Consider the following 26,018-nt stretch of genomic DNA (forward strand, 5'->3'; position numbering starts at 1 on the left):
ACTTGTGATCCTTCTGCCTCAGAAATGCACATTGTTGTTGAAAGCTGTGATGTTTCTGCTGCACAGGGGCTCAGGGCCCAGCCCATCATACCAGACATTCACCTTAAACGAGGCGGAGTGAGAAGCCTTGATCCTGTCCTGTAACTGGCCCACACATGTCTGAACTATCAATGTCTGGACTGTACATTATGACCATACATTAAGGACCCAGGAATCGTGCCATGGACAACTGTCCTCAGTCTAAGTCTCACTATAACTAGAAATACCTAGTGTAAACAAAGCACAAATGTGAGTTCCTCTCCAGTTAGAAGGTAGACATGTTTGGAATTAGACAGGCATACTCACTAACTATTTTCTTTTGACCTCTAGGCCCTGGTTAAGTGACTCCATTTAGGATCTGAAACCATGCCTTCAGATCTGCCTCTGAAAGGTCTCTCACTGTCTGCTTCTTGCTAGGAGTCTTATCAGTTGTGGGGCTTGAACTCAGAGCCTGGGAACTGTCACTGAACTCTTTTGCTCAAGGCTAGCACTTTCCCACTTTGAGCCACAGCCCCACTTCCAGCATTCTGCTGATTATTTAGAGATTAGAGTCTCACAGGGTCTTTTCTCCCTGAGCTGGCTTCAAATCACAATCCTCTGGTCAAATGAGTCCCTGTCTAAAGCCCTTCACTCCAATTGAAGCAACAAGATCAACAGAAATGGATTTTAAAGCAGGGCTTACATAGAACTTGTGAAAGAGTTCAATTTTATCAATAATTACTTGTAAGAGTTATTTCTCTGACTATGAGTCTGACTAAATTCAGAAGAGAATAAACCATTTAATGGCAAAGTCAGTAGAGGTGAGAGTTTCATAACAGTAACTGATCAAACAATCTAGTTAATTGCTAACTGAATATGTCACTTTAGGATAGTAATTAACATTGAAACCACTAGTAGCTTTATATCCAAGGGGGGTTACATTCTTGGGAATCGACATTGGACAGAAAAAAAAAATATTCCAGTTAAAAGGTTTCCCTCTGAAGTACCTTGGCATAAAGAAACATTTAAGTGAACTTTACTTTACACAAACAAATGCTTTTGTACACGTACATAAAGAAAGAGATGTTGGTTTTATGTCAGTGCACTAATCTTAACCATATTTAAATCATAGCCATCTTAGTTATGTATCTGAAATGAAAATTGTCCCAGAAAACAACAGGCCATATGTGAAGTCATGTAGAGCAAAAGAGTTTATTGCCAGCAGGGCCGGCAAGGCCAAGTTCCCACAGAGGAGTAAAGGATTTGGCCCCTGAACTCTCTCTCGAGGGATCTTCATACCTTCATGCAAGTAAGGTGGGAGGTGCTCCGCCTGCCCCTCAGGTATCATCAGCCAAGGGCAGAGTCGCATTGCCAAGGGCAGATCTTATGTCTGAGGCCGGGGGACATTCTATAAGCTTACAATACCAACTTTACCAACTTTATTAGTAAGCTCAATCTTTCAAGACATACTCATACCACCTGCTACTTACTTACTCCAACCTTCTCAGGTTTGTCTAAATGCCTTTCTTTTTCTTTTCTGGAACATACATTTAAAACAATGCTTACTTCCCAAATCCTTTCTTATCCAAGGAACATTTTTTTCCACTTAATTCCTTTCCCAAGTCTTTATTTACTTTCTCCTTTTTTCCCCCCTAATCTCCTTAGTGGTGTTCATTAATATGTATTTTCGATTAACTCTTAAAAACACTTCTGAGCTGAAGCAACCTAGTTTTTCCTAATTGAATGCCATAACTCTTAGATACATAAAATCCCCCATTTGTTTCTTTGGCCTGTAGAGCCAATTAACTCTTGGTTAATTTGCAGTCATTCCACCCCTAATAAGGATGCCCAGGACAGAGCAGTTCACTTGATTTTTATCCTGATCCAAACTGTCCTTCCTCCTTATCAAAAGATTAGGCTCACAATCTAAGTATAATTGATTACCAATGTTAGAAATGTTCCTGACTTTCTCCATCACAACTGACTAAGACGGAGTCTGGGTCTTATTCCTTTTACTCTCATTGATAAAGATTTTGCCTTTTAACAAACAGAACACTTAATAACTCCTTCAACACAGGGTTTACATTCCTTACTTTGCTGCTGGTCACAAGCATCACAGCATAAGAGTTACAATTGCAGACAAAAGGAAGAAAGTGTCAGGAAATATCAAACCAAGGAGGGAAGATGGCGCTGTCACAATAGGAAGGCACCCCAATTCACTCCAACCGAATAGTGAGCTGGGAACTCCAGCACCCAACACCCCATCAAGAATCCAGCAAACCCAACAACCAGAAAACAATCAGAAGCAACAGAGAAACACAGGAAACGAAAAAGAACAAAAAAGAAGGGCCTATAACCTGCACAGAGCCGGAAAATCTTCGGGGTACACCCCCGACCCCCACCCCGCCGACCCTGGCCCGAACAGGGCCCAAACAGGGCCAGGGTGGGAAAGGGGACCCAGCTCTGACAAACGGGGCCACAGATCTTCAGCAACCAGAGAATCAACAGCTGAAAAGTCAAGGCAGGAGTGTAGAGCAGGAGCTCCACAGGCCCCAGACAGAGCACAGACCAACCGAGACAGACAGCGGCGAGAGACCGGAGGTGCGGGACCAAATGGCCAGGAATGGACGTAAACAGGGGAACCGGGCAGCAGGTGGCGCAGATGGGGAGAGCCGTTACTGCCACCACCAAATGACCGATTGCCACACCCCAGCACCCCAGCCCCAAAAAGCCCACGGCAGCGCGGGACATGCATACAATCCAGGACCAGTAAGTCCCCTATTACCCCTACCCCCCCAGCAGGAGACCAACTCTAGCAGAGGCCCAAACCCTACAAAGAAGCTAGAGCTCCCTCCCTCTCCCTCCCTCCCCCAAGGGAACAAAGGAGCCCCATATCAGGCAGCTCTAGGACCCTACATCCTCTGTGAGGACACGGGAGCTAGCAGAGGCATCCCCCAAAGCCCCAGTGGAGGAGCCTGAACCTGGCCTCACCAGCCCCCGAGCAGGGGCCCAGGGACAGGTAGTCATTGGAAGCCCCACCTGAGGTGCCTGGTCCTTGCGGAATTTTTCAACAACAGTCACAGGCTTGCTAGTGTGCAATACCAGCCCAGCAGGGACACCTGGGCTCGAGCACATGCCCCCCCCTCACAGCAGAGGCGCAGAGAGTCTGTGGCCACCAACCCACGCCCAGACACTAGAACCTGCTGGGGTCCATGCATACTGCCCCCCACAACAAATTTGCCAGAGGGCACAAGCACCCTCCAACAACTCGGGTCAGCATATCCACAAAGGAAGCACTAGAGTGCACACACACGTGCCCCCCCCCCCCAGGGCCAGCCTTGGCCAGCGTGCTAGCCCTCCAGCAGGAGGGTCTCCTGCCCAACCCTCAGTGGGAGCACACAAGCGGGCAAAATACAACACCTGTTCTGATAGGTGCACTCTGCACAGGTGGGCAGGGGCCCCCAGCGGCAGCGCCCGCTCCAATAGGGGCAATCTGCACAGGTGGGCGGGCCATCCCTCAACAGCAACACCTGCTCCAACAGGAGCAATCCACACAGGTGGGCAAGCCACCTCTCAGATGTCCATATGGGCAAATCACAACGAAATATAACAAATTTCATGAAAGGGCAAGCCAACTCGCCAGCTCCAAAACTCAGTACGACTGAAGAAGAGATGGAAAATTAAAAAACAACTGAGGCTATGATAGCAGAAATGATGGAAAGCCTCAGGAGCGAATTCAGAAAACAATTCCAGGAGTTTAGAATGGAAGTCTGGAAGGACCTTCAGTGTTGGGGACTGTTTTGGCCTTGGTGGAGGAAGGGCGCCAAGAGCCAGACGCTGCCCTTCCCCCAGCCCTGGGACAGTGTGGGAGGGAGCCCCTCCCACCTTCCGGCCTCAACCGGAAAAGAAGCCCCCCGCCCCTGAGGGGCAAACATGTGCTTGTCACCATGATAGGGTTGTCCAGCCCATAAAGGAAGTCCCATGATCACTTGGAGCAGTCCAGTCAGCCAATCAGTCAGTCACCCCAAGTCCTTCCTTGCGGTGTTTTCCCTGATGCCTTCTTCCCCCACGCTTCTGGTAACATGTGAGGGAACGGCCGGGAGGGGAGGCTTCAGCAACCTTTCCTCAACTTAGCACAAGTCCACGAGAGTACGCCTTGGCCTTCTGCAGGTGAAAGGCAAGGCCGAGTGCTCTTTCATAGATTTTAGGGTTCAAGCATTTTCCCTGGGAGATCGGGGAGAAAGGGATCACCAGGTCCCAACTTCTGGCGCCCTGAATGCGGGGCGAATCGCATGGCCAGGAATTTCAGGGTACAATATCCCCACAGATTGTGCTAAGTGGGTTTTTAGAGGAGGGTCCTGCCCATCCAGATGGGGCAGAAGCATGGAGAGAAGGCAGGCATGGCATGGGCTCGTGGGATGTGGTGCCAGAAAGAGTTGCCCCACCATGGCGATTTGGCGCCAGGTGGGGGAGGGAGCGGGTCACGCCACCCTCGGAAATGTGGCAGTGGAGCAGTAGGGCCGGAGCACAAGGACAGCGGCCTCGGGCTGGGGTCGGTCCTGCTCTGCGCGCCCCAGGCCAGACGGCTCGGCCCCGCAGTGGTGCTTGAGAAACAGCGGGTGGCCTAGCGCCCGCCCCAGAGCAGCAGTGGTGCGAGCGCCATTTGGCGCCCGCGCCAGCTGTGTGGCGCTGAGCGGGGCTTCTCGAGTCCTGGGAGGCAGCGCTGGAGGGAGTCGGGTCGCAGGCTGGGCACAGAGTACAGTCTGAGCTCCATGCTGCCTGGGTTTGTGAGCTGCGTGCGCTGGGGCCCACGTGGCCCCAGGCAGCAGCGGCGCTCCAGGCGCGTATGGCCACCTGGGCCGGAGCCCCCGTTGGGGTTCACAGGCGGCGGCATGCGCTGGGGCCCATGCAGCCTCGGGCAGTGCCGGGCATGGTGGAGGTTCATGCCGGGACAAAGTGAGCGGCTCGCGCCGCAGGTTTTGGGCAGCGTTGAGTGGGGCTTCGCCCCTGGGAAGCAGCGCTGGGAAGAGTCATGTTGCCGGCCAGGCGCAGAGTGCAGTTTAGGCTCCGCGGGGCCATGGGCCAGCGGCGTGTGCTGGGGCCCACGTGGCCTCGGGCAGCGGTGGAGCGCCAAGCCACCTGGGCCGGCGCCCCCGTTGGGGTGCACGGGCAGCAGCAGCGGCGGCAGCGGGGGAGGCTCGACCTGCTGCAGCCCGGTGACCGTGGTTTTGGGCAGAAACTGCTTTGTGCCTGGATCCCTCCCCTCGCCCCTAAGGGAACAAAGAGTTGATGGTCGTTAAGCTCAGAGGTTCGGTTGAGTTCTGCCTGTAGTTGGTTGAATCCTGTTTTCTCTGACTCAATGCACGTGGTGTGCAATGGAGTCCTCCATCCTGAAGGTGGAATCCCACCCATTCCCCCAGGTGAGGGGCGTGCAAGACTCCCCGGGCTGGGCGGGGACTCAGACTTAACAAGCCTCCAGCGATTGCACTACCGATGGGAGGGGCTAGCGCCGCACCATGCTTGCCTGCACATTATCTCTCTGTGACAGACTTACGGCTGCAGGCGGGGTTAAAGCCAGGGAAAGCTTCAAATTGTAAACTAAAACAAATATTAAAGAGGAAAACAAAGAGTTTTGATACGGCAATAGGTAATTTGATTGAACTTCCACGTTTACCAGTTCAAAGATACAAAAAAAAAAAAAAAACTGGAGGAGTTTTTCTAAATGGAAAAAAAGGTTTGCTTGTCTGCTGTGATTTAAAAAAAATTGTCATGTTGTGAGTGGGTGACTAAGCGAGGTTTCCTTTTTGTTTTTTATCCAACACATGGTTCTATTATGGGCAAATTAATACCATTTGCCGCTGGAATTCCAGAAAACTTAAATGGCCAATCAAAGCAATTTTAAGAGCGCTCAGGTATGTGTGTGTGTGTGTGTGTGTGTGTGTGTGTGTGTGTGTGCGTGTGTGGTTGTTGGTAAGATTCAAAAGCAAGACAAATAGGTTTTCAGCCCAATGTTCAATGCAAACAAAGGTGTCTATGAAAAATTCCATAAGGTTCAAATATGCAACATGTGGTAAATGTACAATGGTATAAAACTAGTGTGTTATTTTTTATTCAGTGTGTTAAAAGTTAAGTGTGCATCTAGTCTTAACAACCCTTTGGCATAGATTAAGATTTTACCTTCCCATTTTTCTCTCCTGTGTTCTCATAAACTCTCAAGATCAAGGAATTGGGATTGCTTCACACAAATGTGACTATTAATCTCAACTTTCCTGACCCAGGATTAATATATTGCTTTATAGGATGCAGGTCGACGTATGTGCTAGCAACATGGACGGTGGCAGCCCCTGGATACAGGGAGCTGCCACCACAGTCTGTTCCCAAACTGCCTGGTTTCACTACTAACGATCTTCTCCCAAGATTAGAGTTGGGTTCATAAATAGTCCTCTCCTAACAGTTACTCCAGGTTAAATCACCATAGTTATGCTAGTGGCCACAGAGCTAGCCAGGTGAATTTTGTGATTAAGAAAGTCTTTCACCCTGCTTAAACCAGAGGGCATCAGTCTACCAGAGCCAGGAATGCTGGGAAATTTTAAACACCCTAATCTATATAGAATCTATATAGAAACTTTACAGGCAACCCAGAGCGAGATGTGACAGTCTATCCAGAGATGCCACAGCAGCCTTGCCTAGATTTCTCCATCACATGGCATGGAGCCTGCTAATTTGGGGATGACTGGCTATAGAGACACAGCCAATGCAGGGACTGAGGATTCCACACTGCTTTAACCCTTTGCCCTTGTTTGTCATTTATCGGTGTTCTCTTTCACTTGCCAGTGGGATTAAATGGCGATTCAAGTTGATGGCATATAAATCTCATGTTCTCTAAGTGTTACAGCAAAACCTTAACAAGCAATTTTGGTCAGTTCTCAACGAGTTACAAACAGATTATCTCTGTTGTTTTTCCTTGTTGCTAAATTGGAGATTAAAAAAAAAAAAAAGGGCTTGTATGACTAAGACTGCCTGGATACAGTTCAAAGCCAGCCCGGGCAATAGAAAAATCTCTCTAAAATCCCACCTCCAAGTTAAACGGCAATGAGCCAGATTGAGAGCTCAACCACAGAGAACCAGCAAAAGGCTGAAAGCAGCACCGTGACCCAAGTGGTAGAGCACTAGCCTTAAACAAAAGTGCTCAGGGGCTGGGGATATAGCCTAGTGGCAAGAGTGCCTGCCTTAGATACACAAGGCCCTAGGTTCGATTCCCCAGCACCACATATACAGAAAACGGCCAGAAGCAGCGCTGTGGCTCAAGTGGCAGAGTGCTAGCCTTGAGCGGGAAGAAGCCAGGGACGGTGCTCAGGCCCTGAGTCCAAGGCCCAGGACTGGCCAAAAAAAAAAAAAGTGCTCAGGGACAGTGCTCAGGCCCCGAGTTCAAATACGGATGGGAAAATGCAATTCCAGCAACAAACGTTAAAATTCCTGGGACTTAGCCAGTCCAGGAGACGGGAAGGTGGAATGGAGCGAGAGGATGGTGTCATATTATCCTAAAGGGAGCTGCCTTGTTTCACCCTTTCAAAATGGATCAGAGCCGAGAAATCGAGAGAGATCATTCCTGTCCATTTTCTTCTTTTCTGCCAGTTGTATATAGGTGTATATATGTATATTTATTTTTTGCCTCTGACTGGCTATGCCAAACCGTTTTTCTATCACTAAACACTTCTTTCAGTCATTTCTTATTACCTGTTCACTTTACAATTGGGTTTATGCTCCAAAAGGAACTGTTCCTGGCTTATGCCCAGGGTGTGTTCTATGCCATTCATGCCAACCAGCTCTGAGAACTTGTCAATACTTTGCCTGACCTTTTCAAAGGTCTCTTTTAACAAAATAACATCTCTTGCTGAGATCACCAATTAGAAATTTGCCGTTCATAGCTGTCACCCTAACACAGACCTAAACCCTGGAGGCACCAGCCTTGGAAACTTCTGGGTATGCCCAAGATGCAGGAGGGGCCAGAGGAAACCATAGCACTCTCTGGCCCCAGTGACAATTCTCATGGTAATGATGGGAACTTTAGCCAGCCACACTGGATGGTGCCAAGCCCTTGATTACATCACCCCCTTGACAGCAGGAAGTAGCTACAGAAAAAAGAGACCTCCACCCATACTCCCTACCTGGTGGCCACCGGTGTCATAATTTTAAAAAACAGGATTAATTAAGGATAGTTATGCTTATGTTAATTATCAAGAAATTTTAAATCATCCCGAATCAGTGTGGGATGGAGTACTGTATATGTGTTTATCCAGTTGGAAAATCAAACCCAGAGCACCAGCTCTGGAGAAATGTTTTCTTCTTGTTCTCTCCAGGAAAAGGAGGACCATGTTGGACTTCTGCTCTTCAATGGAAATATGGAAAGTAGGACTGCATACGGTAGGAGGCAACCAAGCTTCCTTTCCTTGTTTGCTTTCTATATTCTTTCTTGAGCGTCTCATGGCTCAATGTTTTGCCGTGGCAATACTGCCTACAGCGTCACACAAAGAAACTAAAGAAATTTTGCACCGTGCTTCTTCCTTTCCTCTCCCCCTGCTGCTAGACTTGGGGAGTCCCATTGGAAAGAAAATAGGAGCTGAGGGTACTGACAGTCAACCCCAATGTTTTATGATAGAAATGTTTGAAAAAGTGAGCGCAAAGACTTAGCACCTTGGCTTCAATGTTTATATAAAAGAATGTTTTACTAATCACTTCTGTTTGAGTTATCTGCTACTGTGAACTGCCAAGAATGCCAAGTTTCAGCCTACTTCTACTTCACCACCAAAAGAGGGCTGATGTCTGAACCTTCCTGCACTTGGCAGAAACCAGCTGAGGATTCCGACTTCTGGACAAAGCCAGACGGATGGACCTTTACCTACCTCTCCCCCAGTTTTGTGGAAGGGGCACCACAGATCTTATGTCAGCATTTTCCCTATGCCCACACATGCCATGTATTTACAGCATCCCCTGCTCATTGAAAAAACAAAGAGGGGTAGAAGTTGGGGACTGTTTTGGCCTTGGTGGAGGAAGGGCGCCAAGAGCCAGATGCTGCCCTTCCCCCAGCCCTGGGACAGTGTGGGAGGGAGCCCCTCCCACCTTCCGGCCTCAACCGGAAAAGAAGCCCCCCGCCCCTGAGGGGCAAACATGTGCTTCTCACCATGATAGGGTTGTCCAGCCCATAAAGGAAGTGCCATGATCACTTGGGGCAGTCCAGTCAGCCAATCAGTCAGTTACCCCAAGTCCTTCCCCTTCCGCCTTTGTCATCATAATAAATTTCTCTGGCCCACCCTCAGGGGGCTGAGACGCATCCCACCATCGCAGCGTTTTCCCTGATGCCTACTTCCCCCCCCCCACCCCCCGCGCTCCTGGTAACATGTGAGGGAACTGGGGGGAGGGGAGGCTTCGGCAACCTTTCCTCAACTTAGCACAAGTCCACGAGAGTAGGCCTTGGCCTTCTGCCGGCGGAAGGCAAGGCCAAGTGCTCTTTCATAGATTTTAGGGTTCAAGCATTTTCCCCGGGAGATCAGGGAGAAAGGTCCTGACACTTCAGGGAGTCAAGAAAGAAATTGAAGCAAAAAGGAAGACAGTGCACTCCTCCATTAAAGAAGACCTTAACATCCTGAGAAGTGAAATGCATGAAAAAATAGATTTAAAATACAACTCTTTAAAGTAAGAAATCTCCACGATGAGAGCTGATCTGGCAACCATAAATAGCTCTCTGACATCGATAAACTCTATGCTTGAAACCACATCACAAAGAATTGATCATATTGAATCCCCAAATCTCTCTTCTGGATGACGATGCAGCCGATAAGGACCAGAAAATTACCACACTCCAAGAAACGGTAAAGCTCCAGAGCAGACTAATCCAGGAGCTAATGGACAAAGACAAGAGATATAATCTGTGCATAATTGTAATAGAAGAAGGAGCCGAATGCCACAGCAGAGAGCTTCAACATATTTTCAATAAAGTTATTGCAGAACACTTCCCCAACCTCACTAGGGACCTGACCCAGGTAACTAAAGCCTATAGGATGCCTGGCAGACCAAACCCTAGAAAATCCTCGCCTAGGCACATAATAATCAAGACTTCAGATCTCAAGAATAAACAGCAAATTTTGAATGCAGCCAAAGTGAAGAAAGAGATTTATTACAATGGGAAAAGGTTCCAAATAACAGCAGACCTCTCCACACAAACCTACCACACATGAAGAGAATGGAAGAACACCATCCAAGTTATTGAGGTAACCCTCAATAACAATGGTTACCACAGAGGCTATACACATTCTTGGAGGCTAAACCCCACACTGTTATCCAACACTTGGGCCACAGACCAAATTAAAGATGAAATTAACGAATTCATAAGCCACAACGACAATGAAAATACATCACAAAGAAATCTATGGAATACAGCTAAGGCAGTGCTGAGGGGCAAGATCATTGCTCTCAGCACCCACATTAAAAGAATGGAAGCAGGGCTGGGAATATGGCCTAGTGGCAATAGTGCCTGCCTCATATACATGAGGCCCTGGGTTCGATTCCCCAGCACCACATATACAGAAAATGGCCAGAAGTGGTGCTGTAGCTCAAGTGGCAGAGTGCTAGCCTTGAGCAAAAAGAAGCCAGGGACAGTGCTCAGGCCCAGAGTCCAAGCCCCAGGACTGGCCAAAAAAAAAAAAAAAAAAAAAAAGAATGGAAGCAGAGCAGGTGAATAACCTCACAATGAAGCTAACACAACTGGAGAAACAAGAAATGATCTAATCTAAAATGACTAGGAGGAGATCACAAAGATTAAAGAAGAGATAAATCTGATTGAAAATAGAAAGACCATTCAACAAATAAATAAGACTAAAAGCTGGCTCTTTGAGAAAATAAATAAAATTGACAGATCCCTCGCAACACTTACCAAAAAAAAGAAGAGAAGAGACTCATATCTGTAAAATCAGGGACTCCACCAGAAAAATTACAACAAATACATACGATATTCAAACAATCATAAGGAACTATTTCCAGAACCTCTACTCACTAAAAGAAACAATAATTTTACAGAAATAGACCAATTCTTGGAGAAGTATAAACTTCCCAAACTGGACCAATAAGAAATAAATCAGCTAAATAAACCAATAACTTAAAGCGAGATACAGGGGGTAATCAAGAGCCTCCCAACAAAGAAAAGCTCAGGCCCAGATGGATTCACCAATGAATTCTATAAAACCTTTAGTGAGGAGCAAATACCAATACTCCTCAAACTCTTCCATGAAATAGAAACAGAGGGAGAAATCCCAAACTTATTCTATGAAGCTAATATTATACTCATCCCCAAACCAGGCAAAGACCCAACAATAAAAGAGAACTACACACTAATATCACTAATGAACACAGAAGCAAAGCTCCTCAATAAAATATTAGCTAGCAGAATCCAGAAACTAATCAAGAAAATCATACCTTATGACCTGTGGGGGTGCTGGATGTATACGTGGCGTGGCAGTCCCCGATTGACCCTCCCATCCTCCCGCCCTGGGGCCGTATGGCCGGAAGCCACTCCTACGCCTTCAGGGTCTGGAACCGGAAGAAGAAGTTCTGGCTCAGCCTGCCTCCCGTCTCGATCTCGGGTCCACGTGGATGCCTTCAAGATGGCGCTGCCGGAGCCCAGGGGCAGTTCTATTGGGGCATGACGTCAGCCTGTGGGGGGAGTCTCAGGGTGCCACTCTTGCGGAAACAGCCAGGCTCAGCCAATTAGCAATGTCCTTCCCTTCCCGCCTTCTTGCCTTCGTCACCATAATAAATCCCTCTGCCCGCCCCCTGGGCAAGGAGTTCAGTTCAAACCTCAGGCTGTCTCCCCGGAGTCTTTCTGCACCGATCTCTGACACGTGAGAGGGGGTGGGGGGGGAGGTTTCCAGCAACTCTCTCCTTGGCTAAACGCGATCCACAAGAGCACGTTTTGCCTTCTGCTGGAGGAAGTCAAAGGCGAGTGCTCTTTCATAATTCGGGGTTCAAGCCATTTCCCCGGGAGATAGGGGGAAAAAGGGATCCTTGTGGTCCCAACATCTGGCACACAGGCATGGCACAAAACGCACGGCTGGTAATTTTGGGGTTCAGCGACCCCACAGATTGCATTTAGTGATTGTGTTTAAGAGGAGAGGGACCCCACTAAGATGGGTCAAGCGCATAGCCAGTGGAGCGAACCAACTGTTAATATGTTACGGTTCATGCTCAAAAATACCGGACAGACTATCTCAGATTCTGCCACCAAGTGGATTTTGGAAAAGTTGACTCAGGCCGTCCCATGGTTGGTTAAAGCTAACCCACTTTCCTGGGAAACCTGGGACCAGCTGGGGAGGGAGCTGGACGGCAAGAAAGAGGAGTTAGGAGATTATCTCCCTCTTCTAATCTTCCCAATCATCACCTCTCTTAAAGCTTGCTTTTCTACAGGAGAGAATCCATTGGGTCGGGTGGGAGCTGCAAAGGAAAGCCCTGAGATAGAAGGAGGCGACCCTCCCTCGGACCTGCAGGAGGAGGGCCCGATGCCCCATCCTGACGGGCCAGCAAATGGGCAGTGGGCCGATCTCGATCATGGGCCTGGCTTCCAGAATCCCGGACTAGATGCCGCGCTCCCGAGACACGCAGTCAGGGAGGGGGGTAGCCGGCAGCCTCTGCCATCACTCCCCCCTCCCCCAACAGACACTTTGCCCTGGACCCGTGAAGGCCCGCCACAATTTCGCAGCAACCACTACCATTGTCACCGCTTCCGCCGCAGCTTTTGCAGCTCGAGCAGCCGCTGCCGGACTTTCTACCAGTTATAGAGGAGATCTAGACTTTGACGTAGCAAGCATCACAGCTGTGTGGGAACCTGGGGAAGTCAAGGAGTTTTGAGATCTTAGGAAAGCGGTCGCTGAGAGGGGACCAAACTCTTCTTGGGCTCACATCCTACTCCATGGCCTGAACAACCGGTTTTCCAACGCACAAACGTGGAGACGCATAGGTCAGACGCAGCTTGTTAAGAAAGAATACGTGAAATGGTGTGCCTTCTTTAGGGATGCATGCTATGCTCAGGCTGAGAAATTTCGAGCAGCTAATCCCCCAATCCCCATAGCCTTCGAAATGATTTATGGGCCCACAATCCACATGTTACTAACTTTCAACAGGTCCCTCTTCCTGCATCCTATCAGAGGCAGTGTGGGCCCTGGGGATGTGGGCATGGAGATCCTTAGGGAAGGAGCCCCCAAAGACCCTGACACTGATATTATTACAATAACTCCATCACTCCAAGCAATATTCCAGAAAATCCAAAGGGCCCTAAATATGGCACAGTTAGCTCGCTATAAGCCTGAGTGTCCACTTTGCCTTTGAATCTTACCTGGATCTGAGCTTTTCTCAGCTGCTATTACCCAATATCGTGAGCCTCTTCAGTGGGTGCACGCATCAGTGGGAGGAGCTCCCAGAGTTTATTCCCAGCTGGACCAGCTAGCTGATTTAATAATTAAGGGCAAGGATTTTTCCCTGAGACATTATGGGTGAGATCCCGATGTGATAACCATCACTTACAGGCTGGTAGATTTTGACTGGGTCAGAAGGAACCATAAACGGGTGTCTAGGGCCTTAGAGGGTTTTATGGGGAAGTTAGATTGCCATTATGGAACTTCGAGGTGGGTGACCTCATTCTCCAGGCTACAATGGACCCCTGCTGTACTTTTTTCTACCAGGCCTCTTGTCAAGGCTGCAAATACTTTTACCAATGGAGGAAGGGCGGGGTCTACCATGGGGGTATGCTCCACCTCCTCCCCTGCCTGTGGGAATTAAAACACCCAATATTTTGAAGCAGTTACCAGGTCTGCACAGTTTAAGGAGCTATACGCAGTCTCCCTGGCACTGACCCATTTCAAACAGCTGATGAATTTGTTTTCTGACAGTGTATGTGGTTAATTTGTTACCAAACTTAGTGTCCTCACATATTAAGTTAGATGAGAACCCAACACCCCTCTAATGATCCAAGTCAGGTCTCTGTTAAAAGAGTGGGCTGAGCCTATATTCTTACAGCACCTTCGCGGACACCAAGGATTGCCTGGGATCCTGGCACAAGGTAAGCAAGTGGCCGATCATCTGGCCACTAATGGGATTATTACAGCTATGGCTGTCTTACAACCTCGAAACCTTCAAATGGCCCAAGGACTCCAAGAGCGTACGCATTTAAACTGGAGAGGGATACATCAGAGATTTCCTTCAGTTCCTATAAAGGATTTAAAAAGGATTATTAGGACTTGCAAGGCATGCATGCCTTTTCTGCAAATCCCTCCTTTGCAATCTCCTGGAGTCAACCCAGAGGCTTAAAGCCCAATGTTATCGGGTAGACTGATGTAACCCACTACGCTCCTTTTGGAAGGTTAAAATATATATTTATGTCCATAGATACCCATGCTAATGAATGCTGGGCCTCTGCACATGCGGGGGAAAGAGCCCGGCATGCTGAGAGCCACTTCTTACAATGTTTTGCTATCCTGGGGCTCCCCCTACAACTAAAGACAGATAATGGACCTTGTTTCACCAGCAAGCCTTTACAAGCCTTTTTCCAAACGTGGACTATTAAACATTCCACTGGAATACCGTACAACCCACAGGGTCAGGCCATAATTGAGAGGCATAATAAGACCCTGAAGGATCAATTATTAAAACAAAAAGGGGGGAAGCCCCCATCACCAGCTGAGGACAGCGATGTTTACATTAAATATTTTAAAATTTTCCAAGGACCAACTTCTGTCGGCTTTCCAGAGACATTGGTCAAGCCAAACACCTTACATAAAGGTGGAAGTCCATTGGAAGGACCCCCTTACAGGAGCATGGCGAGGCCCGGATCCACTTATCAGTGTAGGAAGAGGCTTCGCATGTGTTTTCCCAATCAGGGACCAAATCCAATCTGGATACCAGCTAGAGTCTTAAAATATTGTTCATATGAAGGATCACCCAAGGGCACTTGCCCTTGAGGGATGTCTCTCCTTTCTTACTCTCTCTAGGAAAAACAGAGGCCCTGGTGGATCCTCAATGGGGAGACAGAAAACCTGCCTGTGTACATTGGCAGTGGACCAGTGCCAGCTCTGCTTGCTTCCTGGACATCGCCGGGCATCCCGTGGCGCAATGTTTTGCTGTGGCATCATCTGCAGCATTGCACAGGGACTAAAGGAAAATTTTGCACACTGTTGTTCCTTCCTTTGGTGCTCCCCTTGCTGCTTATCTTAGGGGCCCCATTGGGGGGAAATAGGAGCTTAAGGGTTTTAACACCTTAATGTTTTATGATAATGTTTACAATAAGCAAGGAAATTGGCACCTTGCTCCAAATGTTTACGTTAAAATGTTTACTAACCAATGCTTTAAGCTACCAGCGCCTTGGCTGCTGTGGACCAACGAAAGTCGCCAGAGCCAAAGCTTGGACTTGTTCCTCACTATCGGAGAGAGGGAATGTTGTCTGTGTCATCTCGGGTGACACCAGATCGGATCAGGACTTCTCTATCTCTTATGGACTGAGCCAGATAAGAGACCATCCATTGAATTGTGTCTGTGTTATAACTGCTCATGTGCTACAACTGTTCATATTTGCATCTGCCCTGTGTTATAATTGTTTAGGATATAAGTGCCTTATGGTCACATTTGCACCCTGGTTGCCTTACCTTTTGTTAGTCAAAACAGGTCGCCATTTGTGGCATCAAGCTAGGGCTGTACGGGTCAACAGTGGCTTTTGTTTTTGACCAATTGGAAACCCCACGAGGTTAGTCATAATGCCCATTAGAACACGCTACTGGCCAGGGCCCACAGGCATGGAGTAGAAATATCAGGACTTTCTCGAATGCCACTCCCGCTCTCCCTGAATGCTCTCCTCGGGCTGGCCGCCCGGCAGGTACATTAACCTGAAGTGCCAGTGTGTTCTTTTGCTGATGACGGGTATTCTCTCCCACGGGGGAGGCAACCTAAGACAGGTGCACCCTCAAGAAAGGCACCTCTGCTGTTTAAAAAATAAAAGAAAGGGAGATGTGGGGGTGCTGGCTGTATACATAGAGGAGCAGTCCCCGATTGACCCTCCCCTCCTCCCGCCCTGGGGCCGTATGGCTGGAAGCCACTCCTACGCCTTCCGGGTCCGGAACCAGAAGGAGTAGTTCTGGCTCGGTCCACCTCCCATCTCCATCTCAGGTCCAAGTGGATGCCTTCAAGATGGCGCTGCCGGAGCCCAGGGGCAGTTCTATTGGGGCATGACGTCAGCCTGTGGGGGGAGTCTCAGGGTTCCACTCTTGCCGAAACAGCCAGGCTCAGCCAATTAGCCAAGTCCTTCCCTTCCCGCCTTCCTGCTTTCATCACCGTAATAAATCCTTCTGCCCGCCCCCAGGGTGAGGAGTTCAGTTCAAACCTCAGGCTGTCTCCCCGGAGTCTTTCTTTCTGTGCCAATCTCTGACATGCTTGAGGGGACGGGGGGAGGGGGGGGAGGTTTCCAGCAACTCTCTTCTTGGCTAAACGCGATCCACAAGAGCACGTTTTGCCTTCTGCTGGTGGAAGTCAAAGCCCAGTGCTCTTTCATAATTCAGGGTTCAAGCATTTTCCCTGGGAGATAGAGGGAAAAAGGGATCCTTGAGGTCCCAACAATGACCAAGTAGGCTTCAGCCCACAGTCACAAGGATGGTTCAACATCCATATATCAATCAATGTAATTCACCACATCAACAGAACTAAAATCAAGAATCACATTGTTATCTCAGTCGATGCCCAAAAAGCCTTTGACAAAATACAACATCCATACTTATGAAAAGCTCTGGAGAGAACAGGAATAGATGGAACATTCCTCAAAATAATAAAAGCCATATACACCAGACCAACTGCTAATATCGTATTAAAATGGGAGAAACTAAAATCATTCCCTCTAAACTCAGAAAAAAGACAAGGATGCCCACTCTCCCCACTTCTTTTCAACATAGTGCTGGAATCCCTAGCCATAGCAATAAGGCAAGAGGAAGACATCAAAGGGATCCACATTGGCAAAGAAGAAATCAAGCTATCCCTATTTGCAGATGACATGATCTTATATCTGAAGGACCCAATAAACGCAGTCCCCAAACTCCTACACCTAATATACCATTTTAGCAAAGTAGCAGGATACAAAATCAACCCACAAAAATCAGCAGCTTTTCTGTACATCAGCAATGTACAAGCAGAAAAGGAAATTATGGAAATAATACCATTTACAGTAGCCAAAAATAGAATAAAGTACCTAGGAATCAACCTAACCAAAACCGTGACGGACCTATTTAATGAGAACTATAAAAATCTAATAAGGGAAATCAAAGAAGACACAAGGAGATGGAAAGACCTCCCATGCTCATGGGTAGGCAGAATCAATATAGTGAAATTGGCCATATTGCCCAAATTGTTATACAAATTCAATGCAATGCCCATGAAAATCCCAGCCACATTCTTTACTGAAATAGAGACAGCAACCCATAAATTCATATGGAACAGCAAAAGACCTAGAATAGCCAAAGCAATTCTAGGCAAAAAAAAGCATTGCAGGCGGTATCACAATACCAGATTTCAAGCTGTACTATAAAGCCATCATAACAAAAACAGCCTGGTATTGGTATAAAAACAGACCTGAAGACCAATGGAATAGAATTGAAGATCCAGAAATAAAACTGCACTCTTACAGTCAGCTGATATTCGACAAAGGAGCTAAAGACATACAATGAAATAAACATAGCTTCTTCAACTACTGGTGCTGGGAGAACTGGGCAGCCATGTGCAGAAAACTCAAAGTAGACCCAAGCCTATCACCAGGCACCAAGATCAACTCAAAATGTATCACAGACCTCAACATCAGACCTGAATCCTTGAAACTACTGAAGGACAGAGTAGGAAAGATGCTAGAACTTATCGGTTCAGGAAGGAACTTCCTGAATAGAGTCCCAGGGGCACAACAAATAGGGGAGAGACTCAACAAATGGGATTACTACAAAATAAAAAGTTTCTGCACAGCTAAGGACATACCCACCAAACTAGAAAGACAGCCAACCATATGGGAAAGGATCTTTACCAGCACAGTAACAGACAAAGGCCTAATATCTGTCATCTACAGAGAACTCAAAAACCTAAGCCCCTCCAAGCCCAGTAAACCAATTGGGAAATGGGCAAAGGAGCTAAAGAGAGACTTCAAAAGAGAAGAGGTAAAAATGACAAAGAAACATATGAGGAAATGTTCAACATCCCTGGTAGTAAAGTAAATGCAAATAAAAACAACCCTGAGATACCACCTCACTCCAGTTAGAATGGCCTATACTCTGAACTCAGGCAACATCAAATGCTGGAGGGGGTGTGGGGAAAGAGGAACCCTTCTCCATTGTTGGTGGGAGTACAAATTAGTAAAACCATTTTGGAGAACATTATGGAGGTTCCTCAAAAAGATCAACATAGACCTACACTATGACCCAGCCATACCACTCCTAGGCATCTATCCTGAACAACAGGCCTTAAGATATAAAAAAATACACCTGCACTTCCATGTTTATCGCCGCACAAGTCACAAGAGCCAAAATATGGAAGCCACCCTGATACCCCTCCCCAGATGAATGGATCCAAAAAATATGGTTCCTATACACAATGGAATACTACATACTGATTAGAAAGGTGAAACATTGGTATTCACAGGGAAATGGTCAGAACTTGAACAAATAGTGTTGAGTGAGACAAGCCTAGAACACAGAAAACAAAGGGGTTGATCTCCCTGATATATGACTGTTAAGGTCAGGGGAGAGGCAGACTGTAGAGACCAGGTCTGTGAAACCAAAAACTTCTTGTCAAATGGTATATCCTACAGGTTTGGGTCAGCGACCCTACATTATGTCACTAAAACCCAACAATTACTCAATATATAAGGGTCAAAATTAGACCTCTCAGTGTGCCACAATAGCTCAAAAGCTATGTATGTATGTTCATATAAGACAAGGATAAGCAAACCCTATTGTCGACATTACATTTAGAACCCTAGGCAAATTTCCTGTGGTGTAGGCTTCCTGGCTACTGTATATGTTTTTGGTACACTGTGTATTGTATATATGTCTACCTGACCTAGGGAAGGGGGAAAAAAAACAGGGTATAAGATAGCACAAGAAATAGACACACTGCCCTATTATGTAACTGTAGCCCTTTTGCACAATACATTGTCAAAAAAATTTTTGTTTAATTAACAAATAAATTTTTTAAAAAGTCAAGACAAAAAAAAATAAAAACCAAAGAAAAATCACTATTCAAGACAGAAGTACTTTAGTTATATTGAATATCTCACACCATGTTAACAGCATTTACATATTAAAAGGAGCTTACTTTGAACATGTTCACACACATTCACACAGCTAGAAAAGTGTTAAGGTGCACTTAGGTTTCAAAAATGAAAATTGAGGGCTGGGAATATGGCTTAGTGGCAAAGTGCTTGCTTAGCATGCATGAGGCCTTGGGTTTGTTTCCATGAGGCCTTGGGTTCGATTCTAGTGGTAGAGTGCTTGCCTGGCATGCATGAGGCCTTGGATCCCATTCCTTGTTACCACATAAACAAACATTGCTGGAGCCAGCCGGCAGCGAAGAAGGAATCCTGAATAAGGGGGGCGAGGATTAAAGAAAAGGAAAAAATACAAGACAAGAGAAAAAAGACAAGAGGCAAAAAACCCCGTAGATGGGGGTCAGGAGGTCTGCAACTTAAGATTGTAAATCAAAACTGCAGCCAGGTTTATTCTTAACTTCCAGGATATATGCAGTTTGAAGACCAGGAATTAGCATAGGCTTAAAATTCCAGAGCACAAAAAGGCTTGGAGTTAGCAATACCCGACATAGCTAAGACAGGATGAGATTGGTTAACATAAGAATGGACTCATGGCAGACATAGTAAAGCTTTTCCGATGTTCCATTAAGTCATGTCCTGCACGTCCTTGAATACACAGCCAGAGGTCAGGAAGAATTTAGCTGCAAGTTTGGCTCCCGACAACTCCCCCGTCTTTGTTTAAAGAAGAGAACCTGCCTATCTTAGGTGGGGTGGGTCACCCAGCCTGCCTTACCCATCCTTGGGATCTTCTTCAGAGCAAAGCTGAAGGCTCTGTCTTAGGACAGTCAAACTGGCCCCGCCCTCAAACCCGTCTCTGGCTGCAGTTCCTCTTGGGGGAAAATTCATTCACTTGGAGCTTGACCTTATGCAGCTGACTGGCTAAACTCATGAAAGAGTTTTGCAATATGGGTACAATGCAAGGAAGGCATAGGAAAACCATCAGCAAAAGTATCCCTGAGCCGAGCAATGTCATTAGCAGCCCCTTAACATTAGTCAAGGAAGGGATATACTGTTGAAGTTGTTCAAACAGTTCTTTTGCTGTTTCTGCCACTTCAGAGTCCAGGGGCGGAGCTTGTTCTAGTCCAGCTATTTGCCAATGGAGTTGAAAGAGATCTAAGGAAAAATTATTATGCTGCCAAATACCATTTAGATGTGCTACAATTTGTTCCCAAGGATAGCTCGACCCATTATATTTATGCAGGGTCACACAGATAAAGTCAAACCCAGCATGACAGCGCACCCGTTGCAAAGTTTGTAAAGCATGAATTTGTTCTCCCAGAGACAACACAGATTCATACACTGCTTCTAATTTTTGTTCTGCCTTATTGTCAATACTGCCTTGAAAATGCAGGGCTTGCGTAGTGTTATGAGTAAGCTGATTAACATAGTGAGCTGTCTGCACACTTTGTGTTAAAGCCACAGTAGCTGCTGCAGCAGAGGCAGCTAAGGAAATAAAGGCTACAATGCATGCTATCAATAGCCCTATAAATCGTCTAGGGCGCATGAGATCTTTTACATGTTTTAACACTTGAATACCTGTTTCTTCATACCAAGCTTCAGATATGTTCACAGGAAGCATGACAAATGGAGGCTGCTTAATGACAATTACAGAATCAGTAAGACCACTATACAAGCAATTTGTAAAAGAACAGTTAGTACAAGTAACATTGAAATACATGGCTCCTATAGAAATATTAAAAGGTCCATACATAATGGCATAAGGAGGTGTTACACAACTCATAATATTTTTTTAAAGAAGTGGGCCAGGAGATATTATTTAGGGCAGCCACTAACATCCAGACATGATGTTGAGGGTGTCCATTCATCTACCACAGACCGGGGTTGTACTTGTTGGTGAGATTGGCTCCAGACCACTCCATCAATTGAGAATTAGTTCCTGAAATATTGGTTATAAAAGGATAATCATGTCTACACTTTATGGGGTGTAGTTCTCCCATGAATTCTACAATTTGAGAAGAGTTGATGCAGCGAGGTATCATGAAGGACGATGTAGAATTAGCATGTACAGGGAACCCAGTAGGCATGAAGTCATTTGTATATTATATACTTGACTGTTATCAGGAATCCAAATTCTATGATTTATGGATCACATTACAGTGCAGCCTAGAATATAACTGTTGGAGTCAGTTGTGAAACATAAAGGGGTTCCAATGCCAGAAGCTTCAAAATCTCCCATTTTAACGTGTTGGACAAAAGGATCTGGGGCTGTACCGTACATGGACGAACACCTCAGCTCCTTCCCAATTCGCAGGGTGCACAATCGGTGGATCTGGCACATGAGCCCAGTGGGTCAGTGCTTGTACCATTCTGATGAGTTTCCACAATCCAAACGCAACGCTCAGGTAGCCAGCGGGCATCCTTTTCATCCTGTGAACAAACACAGACATGTCCTTGACCCCATGTCAATATTGGATCAGGCCCATGCCAAGCACCTATTAAAGGATCTTTCCATTTAACTTGGGCAAAAGCTCTTTGCTCTCTCTTTTCCCAGAACCGCTGTGTTGCGGAAAGGCCATTACAGTCCAAATTTTAAAATTTTAGTACAATAAATCATGAGAAAGAATATTAACAGGAGAGAGGGGATATAATTCCCCCCCTTTTAATTTAGAAATTTGGTGTTTTAACAAACCGTTGGCCCATTCAACAATTCCTTGACCTTGAGGATTATAGGGAAATCCTGTAGAGTGAACAATTTGGTAAGATGTGCAAAAAGTTTGAAAAGCTCGTCCAACATATCCTGGACCATTATCAGTTTTAATATGTTTAGGAAGTCCCATAGTAGCAAAGCAGCATATGGCATGGGAGATACAATGTTTGCTAGCTTCCCCGATAAGAGGAGTAGCCATAATAAAATTAGAGTAAGTGTCTATGGTAACATGGATAAAGCAGAGCCATCCAAAAGAGGGAATGTGGGTAACATCCATTTGCCAAACATGGTTGGCCACTAAGCCTCAAGGGTTAATGACATTGGAGGGCACAGGTAGAAAGGTAGTAACAAGTTTTTACAATTTGACGAGCTGCCTCATGTGTGATATGAAATTGCTGACGTAAGGCACGATTGTTTTGATGGTGGGCAGCATGTGATTGCTTTGCTAAGTCAATTTGAGTGAGAAAATTTTGAGTAGCCTCATCCATAATAGCATTGCCCTCACTTAATGGTAAGAAGAGGCAAAGTGAAGTAATTTGTTGGAGGGACAATGATGTGAAATTATGCCCATAAAATTGCCCCAAGCAATGGCCCAGGAATTACAATGAATATAAAGCCATTCTTGCTGTTGTAAAGTATAGGGGATGTAAGTAACCTGTGGATCTTCATCCAAGATACTTACAAGATTCCACACAGCACATATGGATTAAGGTGGCTACCAATTCATAATAGGGAGTTAACACTTTTGAAGGAGTAGCAGGCAAGGAAAGCCAAAAAGGGGTCCCTTCTGCCAGAGGACCGCTGTTGGAGAATGAGGTGTAGTTAAAATATATGCTTCCCAAGGGGCTGAGCAATCAATATAATTTACATGTTGGGAAGAAATGGCAGAATTTACTCCGCTTAAGGCTTTAGCTGCTTCAGTTGTCATTTGTCTGGGAGATGTAGGGTTAGGGTCCCCCTTTAATAGACCAAATAAAGGTTTTAATTCAGCTGTGGATAATTTAAGATAAGGGCGAAGCCAATTAATATCTCCCAGAAATTTTTTTTTTGGAGTAAATACATTTATTGATACCCATTTTATATATAGTTCAATGAAATAATCTATAAATATAAAAGCATTTTTCTTTTGGATATCACTATGGTCCATGTAAATACTCAACAGTCAGAGTCATCTGCAGGAAGCACTCCAAGTCACACTGTTAGGTTACTGACCTGGATATATAGATCTCATTCAACAGTGGCACTTATGTACTCAAGTGGTCCAGTGGCTTTGGAATATACATGACTGAGCAGGTGGCGTAAAAATAACGTGTTAAGTTGAAATCAATGGAGGGGGTATCAACCATCAACAAAAAGGAACAGTTATTGAATTCAAATTCTAGGCAAAGTACCACAGTTGACACGTGGTGTCAAAATACTGGAGACAAAGTGTAAAACAACACAAGTTGTGGCACCACACTCTCTCCAACCCCAGTGGATGGTCCACTAGTGCCGTGGGGCCATTCCTAGTCAACAAACAGCAGTTCTTAAAAGAATCTACATAGTTCACAAATGAAGGGATGCAGAAGTTGATATCAAGGTTAAAAGAAAAGTGGGCTGGATATTTCAGGGTCATGAGTTTCTCCCCTACAAGAGGACTGCAGGAGAACTACCTCATCTTAAATTCCCTTTGTTACATTGTGCATGGTCATTTATCAAGTGCAGAAGAACCCACACATCTGGTACCCAAAACGCAGGTGCAGAAATTTTGTTTAAAAAGTTTTTTCCTTAACATTCCCAGGGGAACCAATGCAGCCTGTACTGAGCCTTGCTCTCCACTCGACGCGGCACACAATCTCCTCTCATTCCTTCCTCACAAATACAGGAATGTCCTTTGCTTCAGTCAGACAACGCATCTTCTGAGTGAGCAAGTGAATGAATTTAAAAGGCCTTACGTATGCAATTTCCAAACTGAGATCTGAGAGGCAGTGTTAGAAGGTAAGCAAAGCAGGGTTTTTAGAAACCAATCAAATGAAAACTTAAGGGAAGCATATAAAACTCAGTTTCTGTATTATTTTCAGCTGGAATTGACAACAGTATTCCCTGGAAAGGCTAGGGAACTGATGTTACCTCCTGGTCCAAAATATCCAATTACTTGAAGTAGGACCAAAAAGAGAAAAACATATTTGAGTTCTGAGGCCTCAAAGAACTAATTTTTTAAAAAGAAAGAAATAGTAGCTTTAGTTGAACACTGCCGGCTGAAAGGGTTTTCATCCAAATGAGACCCTCTATGCCTAGCCTCCAGTCAGACAGGCACCAGGCTCCCACAAGCAGCAGCTCCCATGTCCTGTAGCACGTAGCATCTGACCCTGGAGTGAGGAGTAAGCTGGCACCAAGCCTCAATTGCTGGGATTCAGACTAGATGGCATTCCGTGGCGTGCCATTGTGTGCCAATGCTTTCAGGCTGGGGACACTGCTCTGGTGAACACAGCTCCTGTGAGAAGTCACACCCACTTCAAAAACCTCATGAATAGCTTTTCGGAAGCAGTGGAAGTTGTAATCTATCAAACCTTTTCGTTCAAAGCTCTCTTCCCTAAGAATGCAGACCAGTGCCAAAAATTTAGTCACCTCCTTTAAATAAAGGACAGTTGTATTATTCAGCTTGATAATTGCCATGGATTCCTTGTCATAAGCACTTCCACTTCCATCTTCCTTTAGCCCGTATATACAAGACACATCAATTACAACATCAATCATGTCACAGCAAAGTTCATAAGACTGCATATCCACAGGAGAACTGTCGGTTGCGATGTAGATTTTGCTGACAACATCAAAGAGAAAGGCTTTTTCAATACCTGAATTTGATATGAAGATATTTAATAGGTTTTCCAAGGTTGGCAGTTGTGGAATGAGCTTTTGCACCACCTTGCTGAAGGCTTCAAATATTGAGTGGTCATAGATACTAGTCAAATAAAAACTAAGGTGAAGTTTTTCTAGCCCAGCATCAGCAAGGTCATCATTGGCCCTTTGATGAATGTCCCTCTGTGTTTCTATTTTGTGGTCATCAGACAGACCATCAACTTTGTGAATAAAAACCTCAAAATTCATATCTGGGTTAACTTTGTAGGCTTTTGAAACAGTAATGTGAAGTCTTGTTAAAGCTTCCATGTAGTCATCCTGTGCATCAATGACATATATTAATGCTCCTGTTCCCCTGAAGATCATTTCATAATCAAAAGTTGGGTCAAAAAAGTCCATTTGCCCAGGAAAATCCCAAATCTGGAAATTCACAAAGGAACTATTGGAAATGTCGTCTTTATAAATCTTGTTGGTACTTTCCAAGAAGAGAGTCTCATTGGGTGACATCTTATGAAACACCACCTTCTGGATGGAGGACTTGCCGCTGCGTCTCAGCCCCATGAGCAGAATTCTCGGCTTGGAGCTCTCAGCGCCCCCCGGGCCACAGCCACCGCCAGCCCCCGCCCCGCCGCCGCCGCCTCCTCTTCCTCTTCTTCCACCCCGTAGCCGAAGTCCTTAGGGAACGAATCCGCCACGCCGTAACTGCCGGCGAGGGGCGGCTCTTCTGCCCCGTACTGCAGGGACATGGTGCTGGACCGCCGCCGCCCGCGCCCTGACAGGCCAGGCCAGGCCAGGCCGCCGCCTCCCCAGCCGCTGCCGCTCTCTCCCAGAAATTTTTGAAAATCATGCAAAGTACACAAATGAGAATCCTTAATCTGCAATTTCTGACTAGTAAATTAATAAGGAACGCAAATATGAACCTTACCTTACTGACAGGTGAGAGAGAAAACAAATAAATAACAATAAAAGTTTCAGCTTCAGTGGATCTGAAGTGGCTGTATCTTCCATCCCAAATTAGCAGGCCAGCAGGAGAGGTGGGTTGCATCTGGGTCACACCTCCTGCTGGTTGCCTGTAAATTTCTACACAGACTGGTTAAAGGCATTTTTAAACAGATTTTAAAAGGCTTG

General features: G+C 46.1%; 1 protein-coding gene across 1 annotated transcript; it reads right to left on the minus strand.

The window, feature by feature from the left end:
- Positions 1-23,091: 23,091 nt before the first annotated feature.
- Positions 23,092-25,696, minus strand: LOC125362059 (ras-related GTP-binding protein C-like). Its single transcript, XM_048360724.1, is given in 2 exon segments — positions 23,092-25,519; positions 25,522-25,696. Coding segments are annotated over 2 exon segments (1,185 nt in total). The 5' UTR covers positions 25,637-25,696; the 3' UTR covers positions 23,092-24,449.
- Positions 25,697-26,018: the final 322 nt, after the last annotated feature.

This window comes from Perognathus longimembris, chromosome 13 (assembly GCF_023159225.1).
Source record: "Perognathus longimembris pacificus isolate PPM17 chromosome 13, ASM2315922v1, whole genome shotgun sequence".
Taxonomy (NCBI): domain Eukaryota; kingdom Metazoa; phylum Chordata; class Mammalia; order Rodentia; family Heteromyidae; genus Perognathus; species Perognathus longimembris.